Source organism: Ruditapes philippinarum, unplaced genomic scaffold (genome assembly GCF_026571515.1).
Source record: "Ruditapes philippinarum isolate M1 unplaced genomic scaffold, ASM2657151v2 ctg3463_1_1_1_1, whole genome shotgun sequence".
NCBI classification, from domain to species: Eukaryota; Metazoa; Mollusca; class Bivalvia; order Venerida; family Veneridae; genus Ruditapes; species Ruditapes philippinarum.
This window is the reverse complement of record NW_026852327.1, coordinates 462-23,244: the sequence shown is the minus strand read 5'-3', so window position 1 is coordinate 23,244 and position 22,783 is coordinate 462. Positions and strand designations below refer to the sequence as shown.

The window sequence follows — 22,783 nt, the reverse complement described above, 5'->3', positions numbered from 1 at the left end:
AAGATTATTATGTTCAAGTTTGAAGACAATCCATTCAAAAAAAATTACAGCCAATAATAGCCAAAAAAATGAAAATTTCAATAATTTGACCTTCAAAGTCAAGGTCATTTATGAGTGAATGTCAAGGTCTGTCTGGTTATTTTAAAGGGCTATCCCTGAAGGTTATTATGTTCAAGTTTGAAAACAATCCATTCAAAATAACAAAGTTACTGCCAATAATAGCAAGAACAAGCAAGATATGGATTTTTAACCATGAAGGTCAAGGTCATTTATGGATGAAGGTCAAGGTTAGTGTGGTCTTCTGAAAGGTCTTGTCCCAAGGGTTGTTGTGGCCAAGTATGAAGACAATAAACCAAGAACTTAAAAAATTATGATCCAGGTACATGTTTGCGGACCAAAAAAAAGTCGAGCTAAAAAATGATCATCCTTTTCTCAATATTCAATAGTACATGTAGTATGTCACAACAACTTTTCTAATAGAATTTCAATACATCTTATGCTATATTCCTTCTTGCTAAAAACAGGACAATGAATAAATGGCATGCATTTTAATACTTCAATCATTTTTCTACCAAACTTATTCAACATGGGAATACAAAATAAGATAACATATCACTTTTAGTTTGTTTATTGACATAATTATAATGCAACAATATATATATATATAAGTCATCTTTCTTCCTGCTTTTTCTTCCTTTTTTACATATACAAATGAACACATTAAAAAAATCCAGGCAAGTGAACTGGTCAAAAATTTCACAGCATTGTTTTCTTTCTAAATTCTAAACTCGGAAATATTAATTGAACCTCCACTTTTGATCTTATTAAATGGACATATGATATTTTACTTCAAATTGGGACCTGAATCTGTTCAATGTAAGTTTAATAGAATTTGATAAATTGGCTGCACTGTCTGGTCAAAATGCTTAAATATGTGAGCTGGGCTAGGCTAGGCTTATTATCAATAAACATAAAACATAAACAAAATCTCACTCTTTTTTTGTTAATTTAAACTGACCTAAAAACATTCAAGTCCAACACAAAGAAACAAAAAAAAAATAAAATTTAGCACTATATCCATACACTTTCAGCTAAAACAATCAGAATTAATTCAAGTTATTGTTTACAGCAAACAAGTATGTCACATCAAGTGTGATGGAATTAAACAGATAAACTCATTTATTCCAATATTTAAATTGTCCGAGGCCAAAGATAAATGGATTTAATACAAAGTACATTATCATCAAGTTTAAATTTCAGAAACTTCAAGAGTATTTTCCTTAGTTTTCCTAAAGTTTCTTCATTTTAATACCCGTTTTCGTTTATTTTAACACTTATTATTTATCAATAAACACATGATACTTATAAAGGTAAAAAAAATTCTACACTGTAAACACAGAAATCAACAAAAACATTCTCAAAACATGGTTTCTTTAAACATGGCTACCTCTAAATAACAAATTAAATATAACCAATTCCCACACATGCTGTTTGAAAAATACAAAACTTTCTACTTGACATATTTATCAAAAACCCTATAGTTCTACAACATGATCTTAATTTATGTAAAGTTTCTTTGAACACACGTTTCACTAAACACAACTTTAGTTCAGCATAGTGTTTATTTCTTCGATTAATCTTTTACCATCGGTCACCCAGTCAACTGGTGTAGCATTTGCACAAACTGTCTTGAGGCGACTTTCATCCTATAAATAAACAATCATAATATCTAGATTGACAAATCAAAGTCAAGTCAATATTTCTAAATTTAAGACTACAACCAATATTCAGATTACTCTATAAAGTAACTTTCTTATTTTATCATATAATCGTATCTTTATAATATAATTAGAAATAAACTGCATGCAATGTTAAAACTCATCTGTTAAGGGCAACAACTATCAATAACAATTTTTGAAACAATGCTTGACAATAATGTTAAGGGACATAACTCCAAAACATAACTTTCGGAATTATTCCCCTTGTCTTATATGGAGATCAACTATTCCAATCTTCATGTTGACTGCTTTAAAAATGTTTGAATAATGGGCTACATTGAAATTTTAGCACGATGATAACCACACTGCAATCACAATAGCTTGACTCTTTTCTTCAAAACAGATATATTTAGCTTACATGGAAGAGCAGTTCATTTTCCATCCAATATATATCTAGTAACAAAATTACTATATGCATCCCAACCACAACTATGACTTTACAATGATCCTGAACACTTTTGTCCAAGTAAAAGAAATTTATCACATAAACATTCATCGAATTTAGGAATTGTTACTCATAATGTTCATCAAATTTAGGAATTGTTACATAAATTTCTAGTTTACATGAAACAGCAGTTCATTGCCAATCATATATCTCGTAACAATAAACAAATGTTCTGTTTAACTTGTGATTAACTTTTGTTCAGTTTAGACTTGATCAGTATTTATACTTACATTATAGGTTTCCACTTTAGCTCGGAGCTTGAAAATGTAAGTTTTGAAGTTAGCCTCTGTGAACACTTGGTCAAATTGTGCCTCATTCTATAAGTAGAAATGGTAAATAGACATGATTTAAATATACTGCATGCATCATTCTCATCTAAAAGGTGTTCATACAAAATCTACTAAAGCAACAAACACATATTTACATCATAGACAAAAAATAAAATGATAGATACACATATAATATACTATATATTTTTGTACCTAGATTTTTATAGCATACAAGATGCAACACCCTAGCTTGTTTTCAACAACAATAGCTAATGCATTGAAATATGATTTTATCTTTTATTTCGTTTTATTTGGGTTAAACATACATTTGCAAGCAAATTAATATTTATGCAGATTTTCCAGCTTTAACTCAAAGGAAAACCTTCTATGCCCATTAATATTTTTAAGAACATGTCAGCCCAGAATGTGAGAAATACATGTTTGTTTGATTCGGTTTTGCATCACACTGACACAGTATAGGTCATATGGCGACGTTCCGGCTACACTGGTGAAGGAAGACCTCAGGTGCCCTTCCATACATTATTTCAGACATGAACAGGCACTCGAGTAGAACCACCAACATTTGGTAAGCTAGCTGTATAGCAAAGTCTTTGTCTGGATTCGAACCCACAGCGTTAAGGGACAGGTGGTTTGAAGTCAACAACCGTAACCACTTGGCCACAGACACCCCTACATAGTAATTAAAGTTTCTAATATACATACCGTATCCTTCATATTCCCAAGATCATCAGCTTTCACATTAAGAATACACTCTGCCGAGTCCTGGAAACAAGTCACCCACTGGTTACCAGTATGGTCTGCCAAGTTTACCTGAAAAGGAAAATTCAACTTTTCATTTGATTTTTCTCATTTTGCATTAAATTTAAATGTTGATTAAGCAAATGAAATACTGTCTATCAAGAAGATATAATGCTCACATGTTTAATTTATCCATTTATTACTTGTACAATATGAACTTTTGCACTAAACATTTGCATCTCCCTAAATATAACTCTGCAAATGAGTGTTTTTCCCATCTATTTCAAAGGTACAAACAAACTTTTACAGCTATAGCATCATGATGCTGGTTGAGCTATCATTCTATCCTAAGTGTTTCAAAGATGTTAGTGATAAACTTGTTAGGTAAAAGAAAATCTTACCGAGAGAATCATTCTCCATTTATAGTTGGGGAATTCTTTATTGCATTTCTCACATCTGTACATTCCATTCCCTTGATCCACAACTTTCTTATTACATGAATCTGTAGGACATGCCTAAAAATAATTACAAGCAAGGTAAGTATTTATACAACAGATTTTTAACAAAGAGGATAAAACTATGTTTCAGCCTAAAGTAGCAAATGTAATATATTCTAAGCGAACAAAATAGTTTGTTTTCTTAACATATTCATAACTTGGGAAAGTTCCAGATTACACAAGATCTTTTTCCCAGCATATTTCCCAAGTAACAGCTTTACACCAATCAAAACACCAACAAGTTTAACATAAAACTTGATTGACAAGGAAATCTTGAAATGCTTAAATATATACCAAAAATAAAAGAGATGCATAACTACAAAACCAGTACTTAGTATTAATACTAAAACTGTACACTGTCAGAAAAACAACAGCAGGGCATAATTCTGCAAAAAATATGAAGAAATGACAGCTACAATGTCCTAGTATGGTATTGTCATTATAATATTCTTTGCCTTATACATGTACTGAAATCTAGATTGTTATTCTTGAAATATTAAGTTTAATTCTTTAATTGCAAAGAAAATATATATAAATGGTCATACAAAGACTATAGACTTCAACAGGCTCAGGAATTTTTTTTGAAGTACCGCTTAGTATCTTTTTAGTCACAGCCAGACCTTCCATGGCATAGTCAAAGAAGGACACTATCATTAAAAGCAAATCTTTTATTTTAAAGACAATCTTTTATAACCTCTGGATCTTTTTGAAAAAGAGCAACACTTTTTGCCTTATGCATAGATGCTCTATGACCCATGTCTAAAGTGGTTAATTTATACAAAATTTATTTCTGTTCGATTGTGTAGGAAGCTACAAGCTTATAGGCACACTCTAGAATCTGTTCCTGGAACCATCCAATCCTGAGCAATGAGCGTACATGTAGGTTTTTGCTCAAGGAAACAATATCATGCTCCTGATGGGGTACAAACCCACATAGCTTAAGATCCTTAGATTAATTTTTGTTTGATTGGGTTTTACGTATCACAGACACAGTATAGGTCATATGGCGATGTTCCAGCTTTACTGGTGGAGGAAGACCTCAGGTGCCCTCTGTGCATTATTTCGGGCACAAACAGGCATGTGAGTAGAACCACTGATGTTCTGTGGGCAAGCTTGATAGCTTCCTCACATATAATAATCCAAAGTCCCTGTTGGGATTTGTACACAAACCAGTGAGGGGTAAGTGGTTTGAAATCAACAACCTTAACCACTCGGCCACGGACCCCCTCTGTAGATTATTACTATGGTAATTGACATGATAACAAAAGTGACTAACCATATACATAGAATTTTCTTTTCTAAGAAAGATAACTGTTCCCTTTGATGTAAAATAATCAGGTTTATCTCCCTGTCCAATATTCTCATTCTTTAACTGACCAAACGTTTTCCAATTTGTTCCAGAACCTGAAAATATTCGTACAAACTTTATAACTTCTTCACTTTTCTTCATAGATTGCTCATAATTTTTTATATATTCTAAACCTTCCACATTTGTACAGTACTAAAACAAAGAGTAATCAATTTTAGCACAAATTGTGACAGCCACATACACATGGGTAGAAGATTGTAAAAAATCTGAAACCCTGAATTTAGCACACAAGTTACATCAGTTTCACAAACCAAACAAATGCTTTTAGAAGTACTTAACACCTGAAATTCAGAAATATTCTTGTAAACATTTGATATAACAAGAGCTGTCGGTAGGACAGCACGCTCGACTATTCTAAGTGCTTGATAGTTAAAGAGCCTTGATAATGTTAAATTTTCTAAGTTCACAAAAGGGCTAATTTTTTTTATAAATTCATGTTATAGGCCTTAGAGAGAGTCTAATTATACAGTATTGGCTTGACTATTTGGAAGGTAATGTCACAAGGGTGTTTTTATTGAGTATAATAATACTAATTACCTATGAATACATAAAAATTGACAGAAAAAGGTATAAAGATGCTTTATCCAAAGTAAATCACTGCCTTTATTTATTACGAAATGCATAAAAAATTGTCCCAAAAAAAGGCACAAAAACCCTTCAGTAGTTATGGAAGATAACAAAGCTTTACAAGCAAAACCTTTAACATGAATTTCTAAGTTTTTAAAAAAGGGCATGAAAAATCAAGCCTTTAAATGCAAGATAGGGAATTATGGATCTTTGTTCAGTGACCTACAATTCTGACCCCAATTGCATATGGTTGAAGTTTTCAAATAAATATCTTTTTAATAAGTTATTGAAGATATGTAAAACTTGCATGTAAACATTTAACCAAGAGACTAAGTAGAAAAGGGGATATGAATCAGCCTTAATGGCAAGATAGAGTTATGGAACTTGGTCAGTGACATACAAATTATGGAAACCCTGCAAATTATGACCCTAAGTACATGTGGTTTTTAAAGTATCCCAAGTAAAATAATCTTTGAAGACCTTTTTTAACCTTTAACCAAAATTTCTAAGTTTTCAAAAGGGGAAAAATTCTGCAAATATTTGCCAAAGGCAGAGTTAAAAATGAAATTTTGCAAAATGATGTACATTGTTTTACTATAAAAAAGTAAATTTTATTTTTTTAAATTTTCAATTGAATATCTCAAGCAAATAATTGAAGATATTTGACTTACAAAAAAAACTTTAACCAAAATTTTCTAAGTTTCAAAGGGCATAATTCTGTCAATATTTGTAGGCAGTGTTATCCAACTTGTCCAATCTGATGTACCTTGTTACTATAAATAAGTATTGTAATTGAAAATCTCAAACAATAATTGAGATATTTGACTTTACAAAAAACTTTAACCAAAATTTCTAAGTTAAAAAGGGGCATAATTCTGTCAATAGTGTAGGTAGAGTTATCGAACTTGTCAATCTGATGTACCTTGTTACTATAAATAAGTATTGTAAGTTTCAATTGAATATCTCAAGCAATAATTGAGATATTTGACTTTACAAAAAACTTTAACCAACGCAGACGCCGACGCGGACGCTGACGCCGACGCCGGGGCGACTACAATAGCTCTCATATTCTTCGAATAGTCGAGCTAAAAACTTTTTTCTATAACTCTTATAATGTTTTAAATTTAAAATGTAATGAAATTACCGAAATTACATCATTCCTTATAAATATGCAAATGCATGCAGTACAAATTTTCATTCTTTTCAGACAAATCTGTTCATAATATACATGCAGTGTACATGTATGTAGAAGAATATAAGCCATGTGCCAATGAATGTATCTATTATACACTATAATCATACAATTATTTTACATAAATTTAAAGATTCTTATTAATTAAAGCCATATATTTATTAGATATGGTAATACATGGCAAAGATGATCCTTATTTATGTTCCTCCTATCTTTCAGAGTAAAATTTAACTCGAAACAGAAGCAATACCACAAAAAATATAACAAACTGATCGTACCAGCAGCTCCAGTGCCACCTTCAGATCTGTACGCTGAAAAATCACTTTTATTTTGTCCTTCTCTCTGCCACCAACCTTTCAACAAATGTGCTTCTCTCATATCAGGGTTGATCAGCATCTGACTACTGGCAAGTACTGACAGAGAACGACCACCCCAGTCTGACAGCCGGCAACCTTTACACGCGAGCACCGGATTACCATCGGCATTAAATGTCTCAGCCTTGAAATAATTTTATGTTATTGTAATTAACTTCGAGAATTTTGTGGCATATTCTAATAACACTTTGTGAATCACTAACAGGTAGCAAAAAAAACATACATTTTTGATTTAATGTAATAATTTCTGTGACAGCAAACATTGGTCAAGTTTGATATATTTTGAGATTTAACTAGGTTGCAATCTCAATTGAAAAATTTCAATTCACAAAGAAATTCCCCTTCACCAAGCTAAAACTTGGTTGATGGGTCTTTTCTTTATTTCTTTTTTTTTACAGAGATTATGTTATTTAAAACCATTTATTTTCTCATATTAACATACCAAACGCACTTTTTTAACAAAGCACACACCAAAACGTCTGACACAAGTCCGCATAAAAATCATAGAACGATGAACCATTAAATAGAATTTATTCCCTGAATTATTTGGCTGAAAAACATTACTCCTTAACATTAATTACTTAAAATATTTTCTTTTGATTAAACCGTATTTCATATTCAACAGGTTTTTGGTGTGATGCAACTTTTCACCACAAATTCAATTAAGAACATAAATCTTAAAATAAAATATCTGTCTACTCACGTCTGATCCCCAGAGTGTAAGATTCACCACCATACCGGACTGGTCGACTAACTGAACATCTCTCTTAGATATTTCTTTCTTACTTTGTTTACCAGTAACTGTTGAAACATCATTGGCACCTTTCACCACTCCTAAAACATCTGCAATAAATACAACTTGGGATTTCAAAATTCAGATATAAATTCTTATTACAAGTATTGGGGGGATGGTGTACTACAAGATCACAGCACAGCAATTTATGTTACGGCTTCTTCATGCTTAAAACTGCCACCTGCTTCAAAAGATACACCTTTGTGTCTAGTAGATCAGTGGCTCTATTAACCATGGTAACTTTGTTGTTACTTAAGAAATCGTATGTATTTTATACTCCACAACAACAAAGCATTTTATGACCGTCCGGTTACCTCAATAGGTAGAGCGTTGAAATGTGAATCAGGGGACCCAGATTCGATTCCCGGGCGGGGCAGGTCACTTTCTTTGTGACTGATCTTGAACATTTTTCTTAGGTTATTCGCACTCAGCCTCTGCTCTGGTATGTACAGAAGTTTAAGTTCCTTGCGAAAGTGAAGGCAACTAGTACTCGTAAACTGCTTGACAGCTTGCCCAGGAACGTTGCCGTGGCTGAAATGTACTCTGGTATATTCAATGTGGCTAACTGCTGTGATCTGGAGTGAAAACTACCAACACCACCACCAGAAAGTTTTTTTACTAAATATCCAAGTAAAATGTTTGCAACAATGTCTTGAAAAGTTCTCAAAGCAGTGTAATAACTTTGCTGCAATAATTCGGCAATGGTTTCTTACTTTTTTACATACAGCTACATTGCTTTATATGAATCTATTTCATGATCACTCATGAAGGCACTAAAACAATTTCAAGGTCAATGTAACAAAAGATTTTACCTATTACAGTGTTTGGCTGCTTCGATTCCAAGCTATCAATTTTAACAAAGTCAAATGTCATTGTGGGTAGATCTGTCTGCTCCTCGCAAGGTTCAATAATCGTATCATGGTTGAATGTCATTTCATAGTCGTTCTTCACTGAGGTGTACTGCTTATTGGCTGTCTTCAAAGTTGCTTTTGTAATATAGTATACCTAAGGGCAGAAAACAAAACCATATTTAATTTATTTCAATGCAACTGGTATCTGTATGCAAACCTATTGATACCTTTTATTTATCATATCAATGACCTGATAAACTAAGCTCGAACAAAAAAATCTACAAACTTTGTTAACATGTTTTTTGCTCGTTTGTTGTTTTGTTGGGTTTTTTTTGCTTGATTTTAAGTTATACCAACCTTTCATATGGTGGCCATTATGCTTTAATATTGTAGAAAGACTTCAGGTGCACCTTTGCACATTATTTCAGGCACATATGGGCAATTGAAGTGTCAAAGACCTATAAGCTAGCTGGTTTGATCAACAAATACTTTCATTATAACTGCCTTTCAATTACTAAAGTTTGTACAAAGAGTTTAATAAAACTATTTCCTTTCTAAACTTTAATCTTACAATGCATGACTAAACCAACATGGTAAATTTTATAAAATTATCAATTTTTAAAACCAAATTTTTGTTGCACATTTTAAAATGCAAGAGAGATTTTGGATAGTTTATATTCATTTCAAGCACTAATAATAAATCCTTTATGAAGAAATACAGGATTTTTAGCATGAACCTGGTGGACAGATTGACTGAATAATGCCAGTATAATTATCCTCATCACATACATGTTTGTTTGTTTGTTTATTGGGTTTTACGTCACATCGACACAGTATAGGTCATATCGCGACGTTCCAGCTTTACTGGTGGAGGAAGACCTCAGGTGCCCTTCCGTGCATTATTTGCAGGCATGAACAGGCACCTGAGTAGAACCACCGACGTTCCGTAAGCTAGCTGGATAGCTTCCTCACATGAAAGAATCCAAAGTCCCTGTTGGGATTCGAACCCACAGTGGTGAGGGGCAAATGGTTTGAAGTAAACGACCTTAACCATTCGGCCACGGATGCCCCCTCACATACATGTGGTGAATATTTAAGAATTTACAGGCTGACAAAACTCTTTACTGGTTTTATTTCCATAACTAGCACTCAAGATTCTTGACTTAAAGCCTGAAATTTTACACAGAAAACATCAGGCTGAATCAAACTTCAAGTACAGTACTAATACTATGATGAAGCTTATACCTTATTGACCTCCAACATATTGAAGTATTTGTCTACTGTATCGGTAAACCCTGTAGCTCTTATTTCACCACTCTCGTCTATCAAATTCACGCTGAACAACTTGCCTTCACCTTTAGAGTTACTCCATGTTCGGATGTTGCTTTTCTGTGTAACTCGAGCACGAATCCTCCACCTGTTATCAAACGATATTATTTTCAAAATGAATATCTTACTTTAAGGGAAAAAAATCCAGATTATTAGGTCTCAGAAATGCTTTTACTTTTATTTTTCATAAGCTTTTCTTATTTTTGGTGATCTGTTATACATTCCAAACAGTTACTCATCGGGCAATTACCTAAACCATCTTTTGGCTTCTACTGCCTTTTGGCAATTAGTGCACTTATTGTAATTGAGTATTTTGTATGAAAGAAAGTCAAAATACTACTTTGTTTATATTTTCTACATTTATAATAAATAATTTCAAATAACGTCCTACTTTCTTCATGTGAACAGCTACTAAAATGCTATAAAAGCATTATAAAATCACTATAATACTTTTGTTAGCCCTTTATAAAGAAGGGGAAATCATTGGTTTTTTTTGGCATAAAGAGCCTTAAGTGGTTAACAAAAATATGAAACAACAGAAAAGATATTGTAAAATAACCTGTTTTGGTATGGTGTCAGACTGGCAATGCTGTGTATTCTGTTACTGCCTGGTGTCCCAGGGGTACCTGGCTTTATATTGAAAGCTGCCTTGTTTGAAGGAGGACTTTTTGCTCCATTTATAATAGAACCTGAAATAAAAGAAACTATGGCAATGTAAATAACGTCTGTTTGCTCATATTTGTTCATGAGCAATCCTAAAATTGCAATATAATAATTTATCTCTAATATAATTTGTTGTTAAAGTATTTTATCAATGACTAGTTAAAAATCAAAGTAAAACAAAGAATCTGCAAAGATACTTTTAAATACTATATTTTGAAAGTATTTGGTTTACTTGTAGACAAACATTCACCTTTCTTGAGTTTGAGGTAACACACATACCAGTATACAAGCAATGGGATACCCCAACAGACAGAGCTTTATTTTCATGTATGTATGATACAGTAAGGCATGTATCATATGCATGCATTATTTTTGGTAGAAATAGAAGCACCCACCAAGCTAGTTGCGTAAGTTCCTCGAAAAACAAAAACCAATTATCCCAAGCAGGTTTCAAAGCCACTGTGGTGTGAGTTAAGTGTTACTGTTCCCTCTAAGTACTAGCCTTACTAAATTTGGAAACAAATTTGAGTACCCTGATATCACTTACTTTGGACTGGTTTGTTAGCCATTGCGTTTGACACAGAGTTTGAGGGCGGAGCCTGTTGTGCCGGCTCTGCACTTTGACCCGCTTTGAGAGGTACAGGGTTCCCAATCTTCCCATTCACCTCGGCACCTTTTGCAAGCACTTCCAATTCCAGTAATATCATAACCCGTCTACAAATATATAAACAGATCTTCCATTTTCATGATTAAAAGCCTTGCACTCCCAACTTTGTATAATTGACAGATTCCTACCCTTACTTTTTATATGATTAACAAAATATTTAACCATAAACATTGACATGTCCCCTTTTGTAAACAAATTTGTGATGGTGGAATTCTTATTGTAAAACATTTATCTAGACATGTTTGGAATCTATCGTTCTATGCATGACCTTGTCTGCCTTTGAATTTAGAGAAATGCAGATTTTTTTATTTTATTTCAGATGCTGGTAACAAAATAAATCCTTAAAACTGATTATCTATATAGTCCCCTTAATGATGAAAAATCTGGCATCTAGTCTGCTTATTATGAAATAAGAGAGAGAAACAATTTCCTCTTTGGATGCTATCATACATACTGTAAAATGTTTAATGAAACATTACCTGTCTCCCTGTAGAGTGTTACAGATGTACTGTTTGGCACGAATAACACAGTGGTTGTCCATTTCTCCAGACTGCATCATCTCATTGAGTTGTGTGGCAAGCATCACATCTGAAAAATACAATCACAAAAATATACTTCATCTAAAAACCTCAATCTGATCTCAGTCATTCTCCCAACAATGTTAAAAATTCAATTAGTTACTAATTCTGTAACTGGGTACTCAAGGTGGACACTCTTATGTGAGTCAGTTCATGGATATACAACACAATATTTTACTTCCAGTAAAAACCTGGGACTATATCCGTGGTGTAAAAAATATGCTTCACTAACAATATGATACAAGATTTAAGATACTTTTTTTTTTTATAACTCAGATAATCATTCTTCAATGCAAGTTTGACATTGAAGTATATCTCTTCAAACTTGATTATTTGCTGTTGCTGAGTTTAGACAACTACAACCTTTATAGTGTCAAAGAAAATAAGACAAACATACGAGAGTAACTGTTTCTTCCATCTGACAACAGAAGACGGTATCTGTCTGTCCCACTTCCAGATGATATCAACTTTGAGCTCTGCAAACAAAAAATTCTCCTTTGTTACAGTTATTACTACACATTATTTAATAAATTAGCTATAATATATTCAGTAAATTTTTCAATTTAATTTGTTTCTGTACTTGCTTATATCCATTTTGTATATATTGCAACATATAATTTTTTCACAAACTACCTTTTAAATCACATTCTAATATACTGGCATGCGAGCAGTTCCCGTACAAAAATCGTAGTTACTTAAACATTATTTTTTATTACGCTCACTCACCAAAATTTGAATGTTACACATCAATATTCAGCTCGTCACACAAATCATGGAAATTCCATCATGTTCTAAACATAGAATAACCCTTAGTTATGAGGCCTCATATGGAGTACCGAAATTATCAATTATTTTGTATGAAGAGAAGTAGTTCCCGTACATAAATTCTTAACCCATTATAATTATAAACAATTTTAATTATATCGGACCTATTTTTCATTTACAAATGTTGAACAGACCATTATCTAAAAGATAAATAGATGTAATTCAGGAAATAGAGCGTAGACTAAAAGCGGGTATCTATTACCCGGTACCGTTACCCCCAACGCATTTACAGGCAATAGCATGCTTGTATGCATGATATTTTACGCATCAAAGCCATAAAATTATTTTATATAGTAATATTTGGTCAACATTCCTGCTAATTAAACAATGTTTTCATCACATTGCCTACTTATTTGTAAACAGGTGGTATTAGTGGAAAACCCTTTAACAAGCCTCACGTGTAAGTATTTTTGCGGCATGCGCGCAAGGACGGAATCCCCAGAGAAAACAAGGTCCACGTTTTGACGACGGCACAGGTGAAAGTGATTTAAAATGAGACTTTATATACGTACTGCCGAACTGACACTTAGATTTTGTCTCGTTTATGTATCTGCTTGATTTGAAATGAATTTTTGATGAATGCAAGTAAAAATCAAGCGTTAAAATGAAAAATACGGGTACTGCTTCTGTATGGGAACTGCTCGCATGCCAGTATATATAACAATTATGTGCTTATTCATTTCTTTACACAATCATATAATATCATTTTATTAATAAAATCTTCTGTAACTTTGTCTGTATATTGTATATAAGCTCTGGAATTGTTCAGCACTGGTTAAGTTCCAAGTGTTAGGGATTTGATATCAAATTAAGCAGTCAACATAACAGACCATACAGTGTGACTAATTACTGCTCACAAACATATATAGGTCATTCTCATTTACAAAGTTACTATTCCTATAGTCAAAGATATACGTGTAACAGTATGAAAGATATACCTTAAGCAGTCCAGAAATTATGCCAAGCACAGCATTTATAAGTCATACACAAATATGTATGCTACTCAATTATTTGTGTTAGCAATAAGTATTTACTTACAATTATCTGGAAAACTGGAGAATCACATGGATTACCACTAGTTATCGCCTGAAATATATTAATAATGCAGTATACAATAACTATAAAACATATCATTCATTCTGAAACATTTTAGATTGTAATTACAATAGAATTTGTTTCATCTCTTCTAAATCACAGACACCTGGAGCGTTCTGCCCCTAAATATTAAAAACTAAAAGTATCACTATTACAAGACCTAGTTTTAAGTTTTTGCTTATATTAGTATGAGACGGTTAAGTGTCTAACATGTGAACAAGTTTTAACAGAATTTCATGGTTTAAAAAAAGTCAATTTTTTACCAACGCTTCAATTTCCTGAAGATACCAAGCTTCGAAATGTAAACACAACTGACCTTAGGTCAGTTTTACATGAATTTTAAGCATTTATGTTATCTCATGCCATTTCTTTCTGGTGTAAATCAGTTGAGGTATATATTCTTCTAATAAATAAATATATGTTACTATCCGATAGTACCTTTCTTCAAAGCTTTGCACATTTAATTAAATTTTCCTTACCATGTCACATGTTTCTTTGCGAATTCATGACAACTGTAATTGCTTCCCGCAACTTACATGTAGAAAAATACTACATGTTTAAGATAATTCCTTAATCAGAAGTGTTCTCCCGCAACACGTGCTTGGTTCCCCATTACGCTCTATGTCAATGTATGTGAAACGGAAGCCGAAGAATACTTCTGGTAGGAATTACCTTTTAAAATATTTATGGATAGTCTATAAATTAAAAGATTTTTCAGTCCATAAATTTACAGATCCGCAATGTTAAATTTGCTGTTTTAAGTTTTATACTAAAATCCGCAGCTTAAAACAAGTTGTTATATTGATTGTTTTATTAACAAAGGTAATGAGATAAGTTTCATTCTTGTATGATGACTTTGAAATTTTTGTTAAAAGTGAAAATTGAAAGTCATCAAATTGTTCTGAATCTTATCATACTGTTACTTTTAATCATTTAATCAGCAGTGTCTATTCTAGGACGCGCGATTCAGGCTAGTATTTCACAGATTGCTCACAATTCAATTCATGTGCGTGAAAATCGCGCATCTATAAAAAAAGTTTATAAAATCGTTAAACTTCCGTCCTGCATTATATTTGGTTGTTTTGTTTACATTTACACCGGAAACCAAAGGGAAATAACTATAAGCTCATTATAATAATTTAGTACCGTATGGTACTGGTTACGTGAGTTGACGGAAATTAACAGAATGTTCCGTACCGACCGGAACTAGTGTGCTAGGTCTGACAGTTGGGCGCCATTTTAGTGTAGTAAATAATCAAGAAAAATGGGGCAATTCCTAGCTTGGCTACGTTCTAGACATGAAAGATAGGTCTATTGTTTGTATTGTCAATCCCTTAATAATCAATCGCGACAGTTCTATAATGATTTGTTTTCGTAAAAGAATTAAGGGGGGACAACTTCTGCTGCCTTAGTTTTAATTATTTCATCGGTTGAACGCCTCAGTTTAAACTTAATGCAGACGATTTAACATTGGCAGTTTATATTGGCACCCCTTGATTTTGAAAATCGCCCCCTTTTGAAATAGAGGGGGGAAAATCACCCCTATTTTTTAAATCTTAGAATAAGACACTGAATCAGTAAATTTATTCTTATTTATCTGCGGTTTTTAATTTTAATACAACTTATACTATTTTCGCATTTAATGTCTATAAATAATAACAGATAATATAAAAAATATAACATAATATAACAGATAGAAAAATTTGTAAAATTATAGATGGTCCATAAATTTACAGACTGTCCATAAATATCATGAAATCCTAGACCTGATTAGCACCTTTGATCTAAATAGCGGAAAACAAATTCTATTTTCAAGACATGTGGCCTGGTCAAAATAATCAGGGTTCTCACTAGGACTTTAAAACATGGAGTCCATGGACTCCCAACCCTGAAAAAGTTGGAGTCCAAAAGCGCGTCGCAATTAATATGTTTACAGATTAGTCATTCAATGCTCACAATAGCATTGCTGATATTTTGAATCTTAAGAGACTTCCAAAGTTTATAGCTATACAAAAGAAACTCTGAGCTACATAGTATATAATCAGAGCAACAGATAAGCTTTAAAAGTGAATTGGGTATTACTCCATCATTTACTTTGGAATTGGGTATTGGCTCAATTTTATTGGGTATTCCAAAACTCAATACCCTATGATTTCAAGATCAATTGGGTATTCAATGAAGAAGATATGAATTTTATGGTTTCAATATCAATAAAATTTAAACTGTTTAAAAAAATAGGATTAACAATTTACTAGAACTTTTCACAATTGTTTTATTTTTTATATAAAATGCTCATTTTATTATTCATAATACTTTTAACAAGTTCGTTTTCTGACTGATTTTTTTATTAATTACGACTGTTTTGTTTCATTTGTACGACGCCATATTGCTTTTAAAGAGTCTAGTGATACAGCTGGGACCTACTTATTGACAGTCTCCGCAAAATCAACGGTCTCTGCCGGTCTGTAAAGACCGTCGACCTGAGTAGACAAATCGACAGTCTCATGCTTTATTGATATGGCTAAGTCGGTCTTTGGAGACCGAGGACTGTCGAAGACCGGAGACCGTTGATTAGTTAGCATTGATTCGGGAATATTCGGATAGCATGCATATCGATATAATTTGTCCAAAACTACGAGCGTACGACAGAGTAATTTTTCGGTGATGAAAATGACAATACGCACGGGTTTTTAAAACAATTGCTTATTTTATTTTTTTAAATGGGTTTTGATATGCATTCTTAAAAAATCAATTGCGTATTTCAGGGCTCGCGCTGGCAGGAGCCAATGAGCAAATTGGCTCCAAAATAATTAAATTGGCTCAAGAAAATCACGATTGGCTCAAACTTACGAAAAGTATGACTTTTGGAATCTCCAGTCTAAATTTAGCATTTTCTATTTTAAGAATGGAAAAGTACACATCTGGTTTTCCATCTACAACTTCCGTTTTATCACTTCTTATCTCAAAACACAGCGACACAGTCTACTTTTTGTGGGTCATTGACTGGTTTACATTTGTAACTTCCGTTCCGAACGATATATTGATATGAACAGTAACACAGTCTAATACACTGACCTCGGGGTATGTTTACATGTTTATCAGCTGATAAATACGACACAAATTGGTGTGAAAAATACCTGTGGCAGATTGTTGAATATGCACTGGATAATTGGTCTTAAGATTCAATATGAAACAATTACTAGCGGCATCTCAAGATTATCGCTAATCAAATCAGCATTTTGGGTATGAAGTAGCGACAAATTATGTTCTGCAGTTGGCAACTTGACCAGTATATTTTATTGTTGTTGATAAACAGATCGAAGGAATTACGAGTTGATAGAGTTATTGTTGTTGATTTTTTTTTTTTGGTGGCGGTGGTGGGAGGGGGTGTTATTGCCAATAAAATCCAGGGCCAAAACACCATTTTTGAGAAACTTTCAAAGGGGCCTCAGCCTTTTTCTTGGGGAAAATATGTGTGATTTTAGCATACTTTGGGAAATGGCGTCTCAAATTTAACACAAAATTTTAACAAGTTCTTCAAAATAGAATAGCAAAAAGCAGTGGGAATGTTTTTCAAAATAGGACAGCAAAAAGCAGTGGGAAATACTTATAATGCAGTAAAAGACCTAAATTCAACACCATCATTTAATTTTGTTCTAAATTCTATGGGAAATTTCAAAAGACTGGGGGATTTTGAGGACCAAACTGGGAAAAAAAGAGGCTAGTTTGGTATGAGAAGCAGCCTTTATTGGGCCACTACAAAGAAGGGTATTTTGGCCCTGAAATCTGACCTAAATATGGCTCCAAAAATATAAAATTGAGAAGGAATTTATTTGACAAACAGAGTATTCCTGAGAAAAAAAAGATTGACCTTATGTCACTACCATGCCACAGACTTAGATTTTAAGGGAACCTTGCTGCCTACATGTAAATTTTGGCAAATGTTATAGTTACTGAACTCTAAGCTTAAAATTATGATTACTGACTGTAAATCATACTTGTACATGTATATGTAAGATTTGTTAATGTGATAAAAATGTAGCTACCAAAATTAAGTTGGATAATAGTTAATGCTTTTCTAAATATCCCATGCCGTACCATTGCCTGATTTGAAAATAAAATACAGGCAGGCAATTTTCGCCGTGAAGAATTGGCTCAAAGTAAAAATTTGCCAGTGCTAGCCCTGGTATTTTATAAAATTAATTGCGTAAATACGCACCTTATCTGTTGCTCTGATATAATTATTGTTTTGTTGTTAATATTTATTATGAAATTATTTCATTATAATGCATCAACACATGGAAATGGTTTTGTTTTTTTTCACTTTTATACCAAATCAAATTTTATTATGGTTAAATTAGTCCACTCTAAAGACAAAAAGTTGATATTTGTAAAACAAGAGGGCCATGATGGCCCTGAGGTCGCTCACCTGTATAAAGGCCCCACCAAACCCCCCCCCCCCAAACGTTGCAGGGCCAATTTAACCCAAGGGCTTTTATTTGCACAAACTTGGTAGACACCCATAAGAAGATGTTTCATGCTAAACATCTAAGCTCTAGCTCATTGGGCTTTTTAAAAGAAGATTTTTTTTAAAGTTTTTACTATACACATATAGTTAAAAACAATGACACCCCTGGGGCCGGGCCAGTTTTGACCCCAGGGATTTTATTTGAACAAACTTTGTAGACACTTACTAGAAGATGTTTCATGCTTAATATCTAAACTGTAGCTATTTGGGTTTTTCCAAAGATTTTAAGTTTTTGCTATACACATATAAAGAAAATCAATGACCCCCGGGGCGGGGCCAATTTTGACCCCTGGTCTTTTACTTGAACAAACTTGGTAGACACCTATTAGAACATGTTTCATGCTAAATATCTTAGCCATAGCTCTTTGAGTTCTTTAAAAGAAGATTTTTTAAGTTTTTACTATATGCATATAGGGAAAATCAATGACCCCCCAGGGCGGGGCCAATTTTGACCCCAGGGCTTTTATTTGAACAAACTTGGTAGTCACTTATTAGAACATGTTCCATGCTAAATATCTTAGCTCTAACTCTTTTGGTTCTTTAAAAGAAGATTTTTTAAGTTTTTACTATATGCACATATGGAAAATCAATGACCCCTGGGGCGGGGCCAATTTTGACCCCAGGGCTTTTATTTGAAAAACTTGGTAGACACCTATTAGAACATGTTTGATGCTCAATATCTTAGCCATAGCTCTTTGAGTTCTTTAAAAGAAGATTTTTTAAGTTTTTACTATATGCATATAGGAAAATCAATGACCCCCCGGGGCGGGGCCAATTTTGACCCCAGGGCTTTTATTTGAACAAACTTGGTAGACACCCATTAGAACATGTTTCATGCTAAATATCTTAGCTCTAGCTCTTTGGGTTCTTTAAAAGAAGATTTTTTAATTTTTTACTATATGCATATAGGGAAAATCAATGACCCCCCGGGGCGGGGCCAATTTTGACCCCAGGGCTTTTATTTGAACAAACTTGGTAGACACTCACTAGAAGATGTTTCATGCCAAATATCTAAGCTCTAGCTCTTAGGGTTTTTTAAAAGAAGATATTTAAAGTTTTTTCTTTCAGTTGCCATGGCAACCAGAGTTCTACATGGAATTAAATTCTTTGAACAATTTTTAAAGGTGACCACCAAAGGACCATTCCTGTGAAGTTTGGATGAAATTGGCTTAGTGGTTTATGAGGAGATGTCATTTAAAGTAAAAGTTTACGGACGGACGGACGACGGACGGACGGACGCTGGACGAAAAGCGATCACAAAAGCTCACCCTGTCACTTTGTGACAGGTGAGCTAAAAAACGTAAATGTATATAGGCAGAGTTTAGCGGAATGAATAGGAAAATCGTGTACAGCTTCACATAGTGTGTTAAGAGATTCATCCGATCATTAATTATTTTAGCAAATATCTTCAAAATGGGGGCAAATTGAAGATCGATATTTAAAGATTTAATGTTGATGAAATAATAAAGGAACAATTCATTCGCATGTTTGGCTTGGCAACCGAGAATTTTTGCGTAATTTTTGGGTTTCTGGCGAACGTGAAATCGCCAATGTTCGGTATCAATTTTCGGATAGAATCTAAATATCAAAGAAAAGCGTATGTGTATTTTGGTTTGTTGTCCTGACATTTCTGCACAACATCTTAAATTCTTAATACTCTTATAGAAAGATTTTGCAAGAATGAAACTAAAGCAAAATTGTGCCTAGAAAATGCTGACAATATTCGACAATCATTCAAAATTACACTCATTTGTAATTTGAGAAAACAGTCTTTAAACTTGCAGCGTAAAAAGTCGATAATTGTATCCTTTTGTCGGTAAAATTTGCTACTTTCCAATCAACTTTTAATCAAAGATATAAAATTATCACCTCGTGTTATATCTGGTAATTGCATGTACAGCATGCCCACTCAATTTTAAATGTAGGGGTACATGTACCCCCTGTCATTGAAAATTGGGGGTACATTTCAAAATCTGGGGGTACACACGAGTTTAAACATGTTTTTGTTTGTAAGAACATTTTATATAAATGTAGTATAATATAGTATAATTATTGTTTTGTTTTGTTAATATTTTTCATGAAATTATTTCATTTTAATGCATCAACACATGGAAATCGTTTTTTGTTTGTTTGTTTTTTGTTTTTTTTTCAATTTTATACCAAATCAAATTTTATTCTGGTTAAATAAGTCCACTCTATAGACAAAAAGTTTATATTTGTAAAAAAAACGTAAATGTATATAGGCAGCGTTTAGCGGAATGAATAGGAAAATCGTGTACAGCTTCACATAGTGTGTTAAGAGATTCATCCGATCATTAATTATTTTAGCAAATATCTTCAAAATGGGGGCAAATTGAAGATCGATATTTAAAGATTTAATAATAAAGGAACAATTCATTCTCATGTTTGGCTTGGAAACTGAGAATTTTTGCGAAATTTTAGGGTTTCTGAAATTCCGGCGAACATGAAACCGCCGATGTTCGGGATCAATTTTCGGATCAAAGAAAAGCGTACGTGTATTTTGGTTAGTTGTCCTGGCATTTCGGCACAATATGTTAAATTATTAAAACTCTTATAGAACGTTTTTGCAAGAATGAAACGAAAGCAAAATTTTGCTTAGAAAGTGCCGAAAATTTCGAGAATAATTCAAAATTACACTCATTTGTAATTTGAGAAAACAGTCTTTAAACTTGCGGCGTAAATAGTCGATATTCTTATCCTTTTGTCGGTAAAATTTGCTAATTTCCAATCAACTGTTGATCAAAGATGTTAAATTATCAACTCGTGTTATATCTGGTTATTACATGTACAGCACGTGTATACATTAGTCTGATCTCTATTGCGTGATAATGATTGAAAGTGTTATCGCTGATTGGCTAATCGCTTCACTGGTCGATGTGCATAGGACCGCCTACCTATAGACTGACAGGCGCTGACGTATTTGTGTATTTGTGGTCGTTTGATGCGTCCCCAGGCAAAATTAAGCGTACATAGGCTATCCCAAACATTCATTCTGACGATTTTACTTTGCGTGCATGTACCCCCTGCTTACAATTTTTATGCGTGCATCTAGAATTGTGTGCGTGAATTACGCACTGTAGTGCGTGAATGGGCATGCTGATGTACTGTACAGCGCATGTATATATTAGTCTGATCACTATTGCGAGATAATGATCGGAAGCGTTATCGCTGATTGGCTTATCGCTTAATGGGTCGATGTGCATAGGACCGCCTACCTATACACTGACATGGGCTGACGCATTTGTGGTTGTAAACAATCGGTTATGTTTATGCGTCCCCAGGTAAAATTAAGCGTACGTGGAATCCTTGCTCTTAAATATTTGCGTCCAGCTGTAATAAACATGCGTACCTGGACGCCTAAATAAGCGTCCCCGAGAACCCTGATAATATGCAAAACTATTTGGATGTACGGTTTGCAAAATAAAAAAAGACATGGTGTATACAATTTTGGGTCAAGAGGCGGCGCTGTCAATAAGAGGAGCCACGCACATAGCCCCAAGTGTCTGTGGGTAGAATAAGACTTTGCATTTTTGTTCACCTGTTCACTGCTTGTTTGTCTAAAGTTCATGTTAATAAATCTTCTTGTACGTTCACTGTTCCGTGTACATATGACCAACCTTTTACGCCTCCTTACCATTTTAATTGGACCCATATTATTTCAGGCTTCTAATAAAAATTTCAGGGTAAAAAGAAAATGAATTTGCCCAAATTTTTGACGACAAAACTTAACGCCAACACTACAATTTCCAACATATCATATATGTCAACAGTTATTTTACCTCAATTGCGCCTTCTGTCAAGTCAATAGCCATTTTTTATTATTAATGTAAATATAAAGCTTCTTTCTTCGTCAGAAAACTTAACTTTCGCGGAAAAACTGCAACCCGCGCAATATTTACTATGGCTGTGCGCATGCGTGTAAAACTAAAACTTTCCCGAATTCAGTGCAAAAACAGAATATGTTCCATCGTGATAAAAAAGGAAGCATGATAGATGATATATGTAGAAAACGTTTTTCTAGAAAATTGTTAGTTTGCCCTTTTGTACCATGTCTTCCAGATTTCCGAGGCCAATTTATGCAACTGTTGACACTATTGATCCAATTGAAAACTCACACTATACATTTGTACCAAAATTATTGTGTATGCCAATGAAAATACAGTGGAACCTACAGTGGAACCTA

The 22,783-nt window shown here is 33.4% G+C and overlaps 1 protein-coding gene across 1 annotated transcript; it reads right to left on the bottom strand.

Annotated features, from left to right (window-relative positions):
* Positions 1 to 612: 612 nt before the first annotated feature.
* On the bottom strand, positions 613 to 22,534 carry LOC132756793 (replication protein A 70 kDa DNA-binding subunit-like). The gene is made up of 15 exons (XM_060747935.1): positions 22,380 to 22,534; positions 13,995 to 14,042; positions 12,529 to 12,607; positions 12,033 to 12,141; positions 11,434 to 11,600; positions 10,783 to 10,912; positions 10,140 to 10,311; positions 8,856 to 9,048; positions 7,954 to 8,093; positions 7,155 to 7,374; positions 5,025 to 5,152; positions 3,653 to 3,766; positions 3,216 to 3,323; positions 2,454 to 2,540; positions 613 to 1,706 (listed from the first exon to the last, which is right to left on the bottom strand). Exons 1-15 carry the CDS (start codon positions 22,410 to 22,412, stop codon positions 1,605 to 1,607), a joined length of 1,830 nt encoding a protein of 609 aa, XP_060603918.1. The 5' UTR covers positions 22,413 to 22,534; the 3' UTR covers positions 613 to 1,604.
* Between the last annotated feature and the right edge of the window lie 249 nt (positions 22,535 to 22,783).